Source organism: Camelus ferus, chromosome 2 (genome assembly GCF_009834535.1).
Source record: "Camelus ferus isolate YT-003-E chromosome 2, BCGSAC_Cfer_1.0, whole genome shotgun sequence".
NCBI classification, from domain to species: Eukaryota; Metazoa; Chordata; class Mammalia; order Artiodactyla; family Camelidae; genus Camelus; species Camelus ferus.
Window position 1 is genome coordinate 1,099,959 of NC_045697.1, and position 13,643 is coordinate 1,113,601.

General features: G+C 65.4%; 1 protein-coding gene across 2 annotated transcripts; it reads left to right on the forward strand.

The window, feature by feature from the left end:
- Nucleotides 1–3,355: 3,355 nt before the first annotated feature.
- On the forward strand, nt 3,356–11,996 carry NAT8L (N-acetyltransferase 8 like). 2 transcript variants are annotated; one of them, XM_032492609.1, is made up of 3 exons: nt 3,356–3,760; nt 4,996–5,223; nt 7,299–11,996. In XM_032492609.1, exons 1-3 carry the CDS (start codon nt 3,385–3,387, stop codon nt 7,664–7,666), a joined length of 972 nt encoding a protein of 323 aa, XP_032348500.1. In that variant the 5' UTR covers nt 3,356–3,384; the 3' UTR covers nt 7,667–11,996. The 2 variants fall into 2 exon arrangements, with proteins under 2 accessions (XP_032348500.1, XP_032348511.1); XM_032492620.1 differs by having other exon boundaries at nt 5,059–5,223.
- Nucleotides 11,997–13,643: the final 1,647 nt, after the last annotated feature.

Sequence of the window (13,643 nt, forward strand, 5' to 3'; positions counted from 1 at the left end):
TATTGGTTTATTTCCAGCTCCGCCCCCACTGAGCTGTAAAGCCCCAGGAGACCTTTATTTTTTCAGGGCCCAACAGCGAGTAGGCACTCACCCAGCGGTGTTGAAGGGAAGGCCAGTGGTGGATGAGGGACCCGGTGAGGAGAGCACGGAGCAGGGCACCGGGTCTGCAGCTGCCTGCAGCAGGTCCCATCACTCCCTGCCCTCAGAACTGAAGGTCCACTCGAGGTGCTGGACAGGTTCCAATCAGGAGTCTCAGTCCTTCAGCTGAAATAACAATGACAGTGGCCGTCCTTTCCTGTTTCCTCCCCTTCATGTTCTCTTTGTGGTTCCTGTTAGCTGCACCCTGGGCCTCCAATCGGTCCTGGCTTTCTTTTTTCTTTCCATCTCCTGGCCTTCCGGTTCACTTCCTCCAGTGCTCCCACCCCCTCTGCCATCCTTCCCAGTCCCATTTCCTGGGCCCCCCTCTACTGTGACCCAGGAGACCCCGAGAGTCTGCCTGTGGTTCCCCTTCTTCAGTGGGGGTTGGGGGCTGTTCTGCCAGCAAACCATCCGGTGTTTGGCACCTCCTCCCTGCAGTACCAAGGGCGCCCTCCCAAATCTGGTGTCTGGGATCTGGGTAGGGGGGTCTCACTACTGCATGCATGACCTCCGCCACCCCATCGGGTACCCACCAGGCTCTGGCAGTGGCATAAGGCTGGGGAATCTTGGGATGGTTGGGGCAGCCCAGAGGTCTTGATGGGAGGGGACTCTGGGCAGCCGAAGCCAGAGAAATGAGTGGGATTTTCTGGTGGGGGAGGTGGGCAGTCCTGGGCTCTGGGAGTTCAGACTGCCCTTGACCTCACCGACCCTTGGTTTTCTGTAAAATGGGCTCCTGATGGCAGCAGACGGTGTGTGGCCTGCTTCCCAGCTCCCTCACTCTGCCTGGGTCCTTCTGCGGGCTACTCTGTGAGGGTCGGTCCCTTTCCTGACCCCTAGGTGACTGCAGCCACCTCCCTGGGCCCCAAACAGGCTCGGAGGTGGTGCCTGGGGCCACTCCATTGCCTGCAGGGTCTTTTCCTCTCAGGCCACCCCCAACTCTGAGCATGTTGAAGTCCAGGCCCCAACACCTCCAAGACCTTCCTGGTGGCCATCCTTGGGGTCTAGCCTGTCCCTTCCAAGCTGAGTCTGGCTCCCTCCCACCCTGGTCCTGGCACTCTCCAGGACCCGTGGGGTGGGGGTAGACCACTGCCTCGTGGCCCTGGAGGCTGTCAGGGACTTGTGGGGGCTGAAGGGTGAAGTCAGGCCACTGCGGGGGCAGGAGGCAACAAGCCTGGGCTGAGTGAAAGCCCAGCCCCTCCAGCCATCCTGGGACTTCGCTGTTGTGAGCAGAGGAGGGGTAGCCTCAGGCTCAGGGTCCGGGGATGAGGCGAGGTGGGTAACGGCCAGCAGAGGCTGTGGCCCTGCAGGGACTGGGCCACTCTGCTCTGAGGGTCCCCTTCACACCAGGATATGGGGTCCGTCTCGGGACATTGCCTAAGAGCTCCTGGACAGCAGGCCTGGTTCTCTCCCCTCTGGCCCCCATCAGGGAGCAAGATAGCGTGTTCTCCTAATCCCTGGTCTAGTACTCAAGGCCCACATTCCAAGCCTTTCCTTCTTGGAAGCCCCTTGACCGCTCCAGGCCACTACCCTCCACTCCCTTCCAGCCCTATTCTGGGTTTTTCCTGCCTGGACCCTTGCTTTCTGTCCAGCTTGCTGGGACACTCTTCCTGCCACTCACCTGACCATCCTCAGGTCATCTCAGAGCCTGGTCCCACTGTGGCTGGTCAGGGCACCCAGCAGCCCCCAGGCAGCACATGGATCAACAAGTGCCTTTGAGATTTTCCCTGATTCCACTTTGGTCTGCAAGGAGGAGGCAACTGCCCCAGGCAATTCCTGGCATCTCTTGACACAGCGGGTAGGGGTGACTTCCCAGCTTGGCCGCCCCTTCCCCATGACTCTTGGGACCCTTGCGCTTGCGGCCCCCGCCGGTGGACCAGTTCAACTCCTGGGACCTGCGTCCTCCCTCTCCCCACTCGCCTGGGTGAGTCCCTCAGTAGGGACGCTGCCAGGGGTAGTCCCCTTCCTGGCCTCTAGGCGACGGTAACCTCCTCCCTGGGCCCCAACACGGGCTGAGAGTCCTAGGCCTGGACCCCCAGGCCTCATCCTCAGCCGCGCGGGTGTGAACTCAGCTCGGGGCTGCCTTGCGGGGCCACTTTCGGGGAATTCGGGCGACGCGGGTAAGAGGGTGCAGAGATGCAGGGAGGTGAGTTCTACAAGTGCTGGGGGTGGGCCTGGGACTACCTGTCCTCTCATTTCCACCTCCCCCCTCCTCCCCGGCCCGCAGCGTCGGCGGGTATGGCTCGCGAGGACCCGGGGCACGCGGCGAGAGCCTCCGCTTCACCTGCACCGAGATCGTGGGGCGCATGCGCGGAACGAAGAGGGCGGGGGCCGGGCCGGGAGGGGTCCTGTGGGCCCCGCACCCCCGTGCCTTCTGCAGGGATCTGGTATCCGAGCTGGGCGTGCTGCGCTGCGCGGGGACGCGCGGGGCTGCGGGCGACGTGGGCATCACACCCAGCTACGACCGCGTCCCCGCGCCTCCAGCCCGTGCGGCCCCGGGCGCAGGTTCCCAGGGGCGCCCAGCAGGGGAAGCCGCGGAGCCCCCACTCCACGTCCCGGCCAGGCGCTGCGTTCAGACAAAGGGTCGGCAGATGGAAATGGAGATTCTTCCGTGACAGCGCCAGGTGGCCGAGGAGGAGGAGGACGAGGCGCTACGGGCTCCGGCGGCCCGGCTCCAGGTCCGGAGCTCACAGGCCCGCGCTAGGCGGCGGGGGCGCGGGGGCGCAGGGGCCTGGCGGGAGGCGCGGAGCCTGGAGCCCCACGGGGCGCCCGTTCCTGGTCGGGACCCCGGCCGCACGCGCGCTCGTCTCTGGCCACCTAGCGGGGCTCGGTCGCTCCGTCGTGCCCCGGGCCTCCCGCGCCGCCCCCGCCCGGCCGCGGTGCAGCGCCCAAGTGTGCCATCGGGCGGGCGCGGAGGCGGCGTCTGCTCCCACCCTCGAGATCACATGGTGACCCTCGGCAGCCAATGAAGTGGACGCTAGGACCCTGCGGGACCCCGGGCGCCGCGACTGCACCGGCGCCGCTGCATTATAAATACTTCTCCAAAATGCGGCGCAGCTCCCTGCGCGCGCCCCGGCTGCCCGCCGCCTCCGCCCCGCGCTCCTGAGCAGCTGCCGCCGCCGCCGCCGCCGCCGCCGCCGCCGCCGCCGCCGCGGCCGGTCCGAGGGCGCCGCGCCCTTGCCCTGGGCCGGGGCTGAGCCCGCCCGCATCCCGGCCCGCGTCCCTGCGCTGCGCCGCCCGGCCGGGTGCATGCATTGTGGGCCTCCCGACATGGTCTGCGAGACGAAGATCGTGGCCGCCGAGGACCATGAGGCGCTGCCGGGGGCCAAGAAGGACGCGCTGCTCGCTGCCGCCGGCGCCATGTGGCCCCCGCTGGCCGCTGCCCCTGGGCCGGCCGCCGCGCCCGCCGCACCCCCACCTGCACCCGTCCCCCAGCCCCACGGCGACGCGGGGGGCGTGGGGCCGCCGGAGGGGCGCGGCGTGTACATCCGCGAGATCCGCGCAGCTGAGCAGGAGGCGGCGCGCCGCATCTTCTACGACGGCATCATGGAGCGCATCCCCAACACGGCCTTCCGCGGCCTGCGGCAACACCCGCGCACGCAGCTCCTCTACGTCCTGCTGGCGGGTCAGTGCACGAGGACCCCGCGGGGATGGCGGGGTCGGGGCCGCAGCCAGCCGGGTGCACCCCCGCCTGCCGCAGTCCGCGCCAGCCCGGCCCTCTGGGGACGCGCGCGGGACTGCCTTCCGCCCGCTCACCCCCGCCTCGGGCCGGGCCTATCCTGGGAGGGAAGCGGACCCCTGTCGCCCCCTTGCACGCGCGGAGCCGCGTTCTGCGGCGGCCCGGGGCGAGGTGGCGCCCAGCGCTGGGGCCGGCCCGGGCTCCCGGCCAAGGCGCGCCGGGCGGGGGCGTGGGAACGAGTGCGGGCCGAGTGCAGGGGCTGCGGGCGGGAGAGAACCGGGGTCTCCACCTGCGTCTCCTCCCCGGTCATCCCTGGTGGGGGCGGGGTGTCGGCAGGTAGCTCCCGCTGCCGAGGCCCCGCGCCTGGCGCGTGTAACTATATATAATCCACGGGGCGGGGGAGGCTGCCTCGGCGGCTCCAAGTGTTAATTTATGAGGGGAAGACATCCAGCTCCCCGGGGTGCCGGGGGAGGGTGTGCTCCGAGGAGTCAGAGCAAGGGGCAGTGGGTCCTTGCAGGGGGCAGCCGCTGCAGGGGATTTGGGGCTTTGCCCCTTGAGGCTTTGTCACGGGAGGTGGTTCTCCGGTTCTCCCCATTTCATAGATGAGGAGCTTGAGACTCGGGGTGGGACTCTCCCAAGGTCACGCAGCGGAGGCACTTTCACTGCAGGCACGTCTGCCTCCCGGTGGCCTAGGCTGGAAGCATTTTTGGCCTTCCTCCCTTGTTCTTGTCTTCACAACACCCAGAGGCTGGCCCAGGGAGGCTCTTGGCTGGGGCTCTCCTGCTGGAAGGTGGAGCTCCCACTTCCCAAGGGTGGGATGGCCTGTAGGTGCCTCTGTGGCTTCCCACCAGTCTAGTGTGGACCAGGATGTGGACAAAGACCCTTTCTCAGCTAAGGGGCGATAGGGTGATGGGCAGGGGCCACCCCGGGGAGCCCTGCCTGGGACTGCTCCCGCCAACTACCGAGGGCAGCCTGCCCAGATGCTGCTGCTGTGCTCAGGACACTTAGAGATGCTATGATGTTGGGTTATAATGGAGCATGTCCTTGTGGTGGGGAGTTCGGTAATAGGGAAGAGTGGTGAGGAGCAGCTCTGACGTTCTTTGCTCTTCTAGAGAAAACAGTCCTGCTATATCTGGCGTGGTCTCTTCTCTGTGCATGCCCCTGACTGGCTTATTCACCAGGGGGCTGGTGCAGCGTGCGGCCCTGCCCTGCCCTCCGGTCACCTGCGCCGCCTCTCCCTGCAGCGCTCTGCTTTGCCCTGACCCGCTCGCTGCTGCTGACCTGCCTGGTGCCAGCAGGGCTGCTGGGCCTGCGCTATTACTACAGCCGGAAGGTGGTCCTCGCCTACCTGGACTGCGCGCTGCACACGGACATGGCTGACATCGAGCAGTACTACATGAAGCCCCCCGGTGAGTCCCCAGGGGTCCCTGACCTCCCCTCCCCACCACTGCCTGCCATCTTCTCAGCTCTTCCTTCTGGCAGAGCTGCCCCAACCCCAGGAGCCTCAGGGCAGGCCTGGGCAGGACAGGACACCAGGCCCAGGTCAGCCTAGGCTGGGGCACCCCCATGACCTGAGCCCTCTGGGCAGCAGGGCTCTGGCCAAGGGTTGGGGGTGTGGCAGGCTGGCAGGGACTGGGGTTGGCAGAACTAGGTCCTTGGGGCTGAACCTCTTCCCCGGGTGTCCCCGTGTCCTCTGAGGGCAGGGCTCTGAGCAGCCTGAGCTGGCTTGGGCCGTGCTGTCCTGGCCTTCATGCTGTAGTTGCTGCCGCCCTGGAGCTTAGTGGGTGGGGGGAGCCTCACCCCTCTGGGTCCTGTTGCTTGGTGTGCCTTGTTGGATGTTGGGATGGCCTGGGATGGCAGGGCCCTGTGTGGCAGGGGCAGAGGGCCACATGGTGGGGAGAGGATCCAGGGAAGGGCAGAGGCCACTCTGGCAGGGGGATGAGGACCCTAGGAGAACAGGAGTCAAGTCTTGGTCTCCACTTGTGGTCTTTGGCCACTTAGCCCAGGGTCTCGCCCCAGCTTCCTGGCTCTCTGAAGAGGGAGGGGCTGGGACCTGGTCGAGACCCATTCTTTCCTCATGCACAGGGAGGGGCTGGCTCTGAGGCAGGGTGGGTCCTGGGAGGCAGGGTCACATGCTTTTTTCATGCCTGGAGTGGGGCACGAGGGTCTCCTAGGTGCTGGAAGGTCTCTGGGCTCAGGAGGGGGGGGACAGGGTGGGCCTGAACTAGCAGGTAAGTGCCAGGAGGGGACGAGAGAGGCAAGGCATCGCAGATCAAGGGTGACTCTGCCTGTCATGGCCAGCTCCTGTGCTGTGGTGGCTGGTTCTTCCCTGGCCCCAAAGCTGCCTGGCTGGACTTGGGCACCTCTGTTTCCCCTGGAACCTTTCTCAAGCCCAAATGAAGCATCTTATCAGCCTCCATGGAGCTCGAGCTTCAACCTGGCTCTGCCCAGGGTGGGAGGGGCCAGAAGGGGAGACCCACCTGGCATCGAAGCCCAGCCCAGTCTGCAGGAGCAGAAGTGGGGCTCAGGTTGGGGCCTGGTGTGGCCCTACCCTCTCCTGGCTGCAGTCTCCTTGGGTGACATTTAGTGGGCCTACAGGAAGGTCCTGCAGGGGCAGAGAAGCTGGGCTTGCGGAAGTGTCCGTGCAGTGGGGAAACTGAGGCCTGGGAGGCATGAGGCTTCCAGGACTGTCCTGATCTCTGGCCTGGCCTAGGTGGGTAGGGAGAGCCAGAACTCCTGGGTAGCGGGCAGGTCAGCTAGTGGAGGGGGAGGTCAGTGGCAGGGGGCCCTCAGCCATTCCTGAGTCCCGGCCTCATGTCCAGTCTCTGGCTCAGGGTTTGGCAGTGAAGGAGACAGGAGATTCCCTTGCAGAGCTGACGGGCTGAGGGGGCATGTTGGCAGATAAGACAGTGGGGGACCCCCAGGGGTCAGGCGGAGGGGTGAAGAGTGTCTTTCAGACTAGGATTGGGTGCAGAAGCTTTAGAGGGAGGGTTTGGCCACTCAAGGAGTGATGCTGGGATGGGAGGCGGGTGGTGGAAGTGGTTGGCAGGGGGACAGGGCAGTGGAGACTGGAGTGGCCACAGGCAGGGCAAACGCAGGCCTGGCTCCTCTGTGCGGGCACTCACCCCGGCCTTGCCTCCTGTAGCCCCTAGGCCTTCGGTCACCAGAGGAGACAGCCTCTGTGCCCCGCAGGCCTCTCCCCTCTGCTCTTCAGCCCCTCTGCTCCTCTTGCTCTTCTCATTCCCCTAAGGCCTACCCCCTCCTCCTGCCCTGCATGGGGCTGTGATTGGTCAGGGCCGGAGGTGGGAACGGCTGGCCTGACCACTGGGCTCCCTGCCCAGCCTCAGGCCCATTGTCAGGGTGGCTCCCAGGCTGCTGTGGGTGGCGGGCAGGTCAGGCCTGGCTCTCTGTGCCCAGAGGGCCCTGTAGGGGCAGCTGTGTCATGCAGCAGCGCCAGTGGTCCTGACTGCACTGTCCCTTGCAGGCTCCTGCTTCTGGGTGGCCGTTCTGGACGGCAACGTGGTGGGCATCGTGGCGGCGCGGGCCCATGCGGCGGACAACACCGTGGAGCTGCTGCGCATGTCTGTGGACTCACGATTCCGTGGCAAGGGCATCGCCAAGGCGCTGGGCCGCAAGGTGCTGGAGTTCGCCCTGGTGCACAACTACTCCGCAGTGGTGCTGGGCACGACGGCCGTCAAGGTGGCCGCCCACAAGCTCTATGAATCGCTGGGCTTCAGACACATGGGCTCGAGTGACCGCTACGTGATGCCTGGCATGACCCTCTCGCTGGCTGAGCGCCTCTTCTTCCAGGTCCGCTACCACCGCTACCGCCTGCAGCTGCGCGAGGAGTGACCGCCGCCCGCCCCCGCCGCCCCGCCACCCTGCCCGCCTGCCCGCCCGCCTGCCCGCCGCCCGGGCCGCTTTCAGACACTCACCTTGGTGTTTGTGTTGGGTTTTTCCTTTTCTGACACCACACGGTTCTCTGGCTGGTTTTTGGGGGGCGCGGGGGCTGTTGCTCATCCTTGGCACTTGGGGAGGTGTGCTGTTCCCAGCCACACCCCTCGCCCTCCTCAGTCTGCTGGGGCCACACCCTGAAGAGTGACAGCGTGGACTACCGCGTGCCCACGCAGCTGCCTGGCCCTGGCTCAAGGCACCCCTCCCAGCCCTCCCCCAGGGAGGAGGGCCCAGCCTTGCCCACCAAGCACAGAGTCTCTGCAACAAGGTCCCCACCCAGCAGACCCCTGCCTACCAGCCAGGCGGCGGCTCAGCCATCAGTCCCTGGAAGGCGTGGCCTGCTGCGCCAGCCGGCCATGGCCCCGTGGAGCGCCGAGCTGGCCAAGGGCCTGCTTTGCTCTGCATGCTGAGGATGTGGCCTGGCTGCAGCATGCCGCATGCCTACGGCCTCCCGCCCCCCTGCCCTGCCCAGACTGGACCCAGACTGGTGAGCACCCCTGGCCCCAGCCCAGCCTCTCTGGAGGCCCCGTTGTCCCCCTTGCCTCCCCCAGTTCAGCTTTGCTTTGACATCGGATCACCTCTTTCCTTTTGGTACCTGCCCCTCCCCTGCCCGGGCTTTGCTGATTGGCGTCATCACCCAGGTGTGGTTCCCATAGCAACATGTTGCACAGCCGTGGTGGGGCCCTTCAGGAGAGCAGGGTGGGGAGGCACTGGTGGGGTCGCTTCTCCCCCAGCGCCAGCGTGACCATGGTGGCCTCTCCCAGAATTCCCTGAGGACCTCCTGCCTCACGGCTGATGGGCTCTGTCCTGTGACTTACACACCCAGGCTGCTGCCTGCACCACCGAGCCCACAGCTTCTGCCAGCCTGAAGCCGACCTATTTTTTTAATAAGTTATTTAGACAGAATAGCACTCTGCATGACTTTAATTCTTGGGACAAAATGGTAGTTGATACCTTAACACACACACACATACACATACACACACACACACCTGTGTGGTCTAGAATATGCACTATTTCTGGCCCAGTTTGGTAGGGGTGGGTGGCCGGGTGGGTGGAGGGTTTCAGAGTTTGGAATCTGGAGGGAGACCCTGATGTAATATAACTTCCCCCAAAGAGCATTCCTGGCTTGTGAGGAGGCTCTGGGACCCCTGTCCAGCCTTGTTGCCCTACAGAAGCTTTGCGAGGGGTGAGTGGGTTCACTGTGGCTTGGGGTGGGGGCAGCTGTGCTCCCACCCTCTCCTTCCTGAGGTTGCAAGCATGGGCTCTTGGGCATGGGGGGCTCAGAGGAGGGAAAGGAAGGTCGTGATTGGCAGTGCCAGCATGTCCAGCTGTGTGCCTGGACCTGGCCTGGTGGCAGGAGGGCATAAAGACCCCCTTACTCTGGGGGCTGGGAGAGGGGAAAGTGGAGGGCCACGACTGAGCCCCACCTGCGGGGCCGTGGCGGGCGGCTCTGGAAGAGGCGCTTGTAAGGAAGCGGTGAGCGAAGCCAGCCCGGCTCCTTGCAGGGCCTCTTGTGCTGTCAGCAGCCGAGTGTCTGCAGAGCTTTGTACAGACCCCGCTCTCCCCTGTACATTTCTCCCTGGTGGCGCCCGGTCCCTGCTTGGGGATGGGAGTTTTGTAGACTGTACAGAAATCGGCACCCTATTTTCTTGCAGCTCTCAGATTTTGTTAATGTGGATTATACAGACAGACGTAAAGTGTTTTAGCAAAATGGAAAACAAACAGTTGTGCCTTTTTCCTCTTTCTGTTTGGTTTGGTTTCGGCTTGGGGTGGCCTGAGTTGGGGCCGAGGCTGGTCTGAGTCCTGGCCGGCGGGGAAGCACAGGCAGGGCCCACGCGAGGTCTGCATGGCGGGTCGTGTCTCGTCGGGGGCAGCCCTGGGACGCTGCCAGCTTTGATCCTGTGCCTTTGGGCCTCCAGTCCCTGGTGTGGGGGCGCGAGGGTGGGGGCCGTTGGAGCCCACTGGGCCGGGTAGAGCCACGGGGCTGCCCACATCTGCTGGCATCAACCCAAGCGCCTTGCTGGTGTAGCTCCAGGCAGTGGTGTGGCCCCTCCCGTCCCGCTGGTGTCTGTTAGAGCTGCGTGCCCTTGGTTGGTGGCCCAGAGGGTGGTAGGCACTGGCTGGGCTCCCAACCTTTCCTATGCCCTTTTGTTGCTGCCAAGAGAGATTCCACGGGGCGTGTGGCAGGTTGGCCACATGTCTGGAACTCTGCTGCCCAGCTGCTGCCTGGCCCCTCAGGTGGGCAGAGGCGCCTGTGTGCCTGCTGGGGGGGCTGGGTGCACGCTGAGCCCAGGGCAGGACCCTTGCCCGGCCAGCGTACGGCTCCTGGGCCCCAGGGACCCCTGGGGCAGATCTCCCACCCTTCCTCCAGCCTGGGCACTGACTGCTCCACAAACATGCACTGAGATGTGAGGTTTTTACCTTTGTAGAGACTCTGATGTTACTTCTACCTCTGTGAAGCATCCTCCTGGGGTCCCGCCCAGCGACGTGTCCGGGCAGCTTCTCTGAGTTGGGCGGCCCTGGCCCCCCCTCCCTGTCCCCGCTGGCCTCCGGGGCCTTCCCAGGCGGGAAGGCAGCACCTGTGCTCAGGGTCCGGGCTTCCAGGACTTCTGTTGTCTGTCTGGAGTGGAAAGTGGGCGGCAGAGCGCTCAGGCTGTCTTCGCTAGATGAGCTTGGAAAACAAACCCCAGGGGCACTTCCGGGTGGGGGACCCAAGGCAGCCAAGGGCTGCGGCACCTCAGGTGGCTCGCTGCCACCAGGCCCTACCGCACGGCGGGCGGGCGGCCCCTAGGGTGGCTGCCGCTGCCTGGCGATGGGCTCTTCAGACAGCTGGCCCCGAAGGTGGGCGTCCAGGGCGGGCAGTGTGCTTGTGCTGGGGCCAGCCATGTGGTCCGGCTCCGGGACAGTGGAGACCGCGCCTCCCACCTTCTGCCTCCACTGATGTCCAGCCTGGCGTCCCACCGCTGCCCTTGGGGAGGGGTGGGGAGAGAGGTCTAGCCCGCCCTGTGGGCCGAAGGCTTGGGCTGGAGGCCATGTGGGCAACTGGCCTGAGGCTGCGTGGTCCTTGGGCGACCCCTAGCTTGCTGGGGATGTCTTCTCAGAGACACCCTTGGAGGGGGTGGCGTGGGAGGCTCTCTGGGCCATAGGGCCTGGCTCTGGCCTCTGGGAGGCATGCTGGCTGTGTGGGCACCGGCCTCTGCCTGCCCTAGGGCCTGGCCTGAGCCCGGGAGCCTGCTGCCTCTCCCTGGCCGTGTCCTGCGTGTCACCGGCTGCTCCTGTGTCTGTCTGAAGCCGCTTCCGTGAATCATTTTGGCCATGGGCCCATGTTCCTGTGCCAGTGGCCTCTGGCCGAGGCTTTTGGAGTTTGACTTCTGGGTTGGGTGTGGGCTGATCGGGGACTGGGGACTACGTTTGCCTCCTGGTACCGACGACATGCTCCAGTGGTGGCCTGAGGCCCACTGAGGGGTGGGCAGCCCAGGGCCCGGGGTGGAGGAGGGCGAGCCCCCGCCTGCCGTTGTTGGGTGTGTTCTTTTAACAGCAATAATTCGCCATTTTGGAGAAGGGGCATGCCTGTGAGTGTGTGTGCGTGTGCGTGTGTGCAGGGAGGGAGCCTGGTGGCCGAGGCCACTGCTCCAGCCTGGGAAGGGGAGGCCAGGAGGTGCTTGGTGGGGACGGGCTGGCCCTGAGGCCTCGTCCACTCCTCTTCTCCCGGCAGACCTGGAACCGCCTGCTCCTTCCTCCCTGGCTGAGAGTGCTGGGCAGGCCTGTGTGAAGGGGGGACGACCGGGATGAGCCTTCACCTGGGTCTTGGTGTGTGGGGAGGGTGGCAAGGGCAGCGACACTCAGCCAGATGGGCCGAGATCAGATGTGGGGACCAGAGTCACCACGGCCAGGCTGTTTGACCGCAGCTGCTGTGGGTGCTGTGTCCTTGGGCTGGGGGAGCCCAGGCCATGTCATGGTGGCTGGATTCACTTCCTATGGGGTACTGCGAGCCAGGGCTGGTGACTCCTGAGACTCCAGGGTGTGTCAGGACAGCCCCCGCCAGGGCGCGGGGGGCGGCGAACTGTGTCCCAGAGGAGACCAGCCGTGGGGCTGGGGCCAGGGCCGGGGGCGGGCCCAGGCTGCTGCGTGTGCGCCACAGGAGGTGCTGGGGGCGGGGTCCCTCTGCCTGCCCAGCCCTCCCCCCCCATGCTGCTGTTTTTCAATAAAATCAGAGTTGATGGAACTGGGCTCCGTGCTTTCTTGAGGGGTCCCCTCGGTTCTGGGCCAGGAAGGGCTGCTCTCCTGGACACGCTGGGCTCCTCCTCCCGGGGAGGAGGGGCCCTGCCCTGTGCTGGCAGCCCTGGCAGGGGGCTCTACCGCAGGCTTGAGTGTCTGTCCACCTGTCTGACACCTCCTTGGAGCAGGTGTGGGACACAGGTGGCCAGTATTAGGCCCACCTGGGAGAAGCAGTGGGCCCCAGTGTCTGTAGGGGAGGGAGGGTGATGTGGGGTTGGGGGTTCAGGCTAGGGAGTGGGACGTGGAGGTTCAGGGTGGACACACACGCCTAGCCTTGTCCAGGGGTCCTGAGCCAGCCCACCACAGACAGCTCTCCACGTCAGGCTTCCTCTGCCCACACTCTCTGGCCCTGGCCTGGCTCCCCTTGTGGGAGGGAACATTCAGCAGGTTCTGCCCTTCTCAGCCACGAGGGTCAAGCCCCTCCCCTCCCCGGGGATGGCTAAGGAGAAACAGCATCAGGCCTGCAGGTGCCAACACTGCGCGCCCACCCACGTGGGGGGCATCAGCTCCCAAGGACGAACAGTCATTTGAGTGAGATGTTTCGTGTGAAGCCCAGCAGTGGTCTTGCTTCTGAGGTGACAGAGCATGCAAAGAGACTGCCACGCAGGTACACGGACACAACCGAGGCAGTGGCAGTTCTGGAATGTTCCACCACACGGTGGTCAGTCCTGGCCATCTAGACCCTGCACACCCCTGAAACCAGTGACAAGGTCTTGAGGCCATGAGAAAAATGGGCCTAGGCATGCTGAACTGTGATGACCCACATCACCCTGTGTCCCGTGGGCTCTGCAAAGGAGGTGGGCGTGTGGAGGCCAGTCCCCACTGAGATAAGAGCGGTGTCAGTGTATGCGGGAGGGAGCCCTGCCCGCCCCTGGAGCTGCGTCTGGGCGCCGGCTCATGCCTGCCCTTTCCGGGCTGCCGGGACGCCACATTTAGTGGGGGCATGTGGGGCCCAGACCCAGGCAAGGCCATGGTGGGAGAGGCTGGTCTGGGAATGGGCTCTCAGGGCCGAGACGGGATGGCAGGGCAGTGGTGCGGGGTGAGGGCGCAGCAGCAACCTCGCTGGCACACTGATTGGCCGTGTGCACTTGTACAGTGATGTAACTCCCCGTGCCTCAGTTTCCCCATGGTGTACGGGGGATCGTACCGGCCTCTGTCACAGACTGCTGCAAAGCTCGAGGCGCACAGGCTGGGCCCTCCCTCAACACTGGAGGGTCTGTGTGGACGGCTTTGAGAACAGACTTGAGGGGAGCCAGCCCGCTTGCAAGGGCTGGTAACCAGCCTGCACGAGGCTCCTGGAAAGACTGCAGGACCTGGGCACGTGTGACTCCAGAGGCCCCGGCCTGGCCAGGTGAGGACCTGTGCACAGGCCCGCTGGCCCTCAGGGGCTCCAGGCCGCTGGCCGCTCCTGGGTCACCGGCCAGGTGGTGAGCAACTGTCGGCCTGGAGAAACCCAACGCCGCCCCCAGCTCCACAGGAGAGGGGCTGAGGCTGTCCGCCCCGGGCCCGGGCTAGGCTTCTCCCACTTGGGGTGCCCACCCTGGCTGTGGCCGAGGGGCCGAGGACTACGGACACGGCATTTATCGCCCACCGG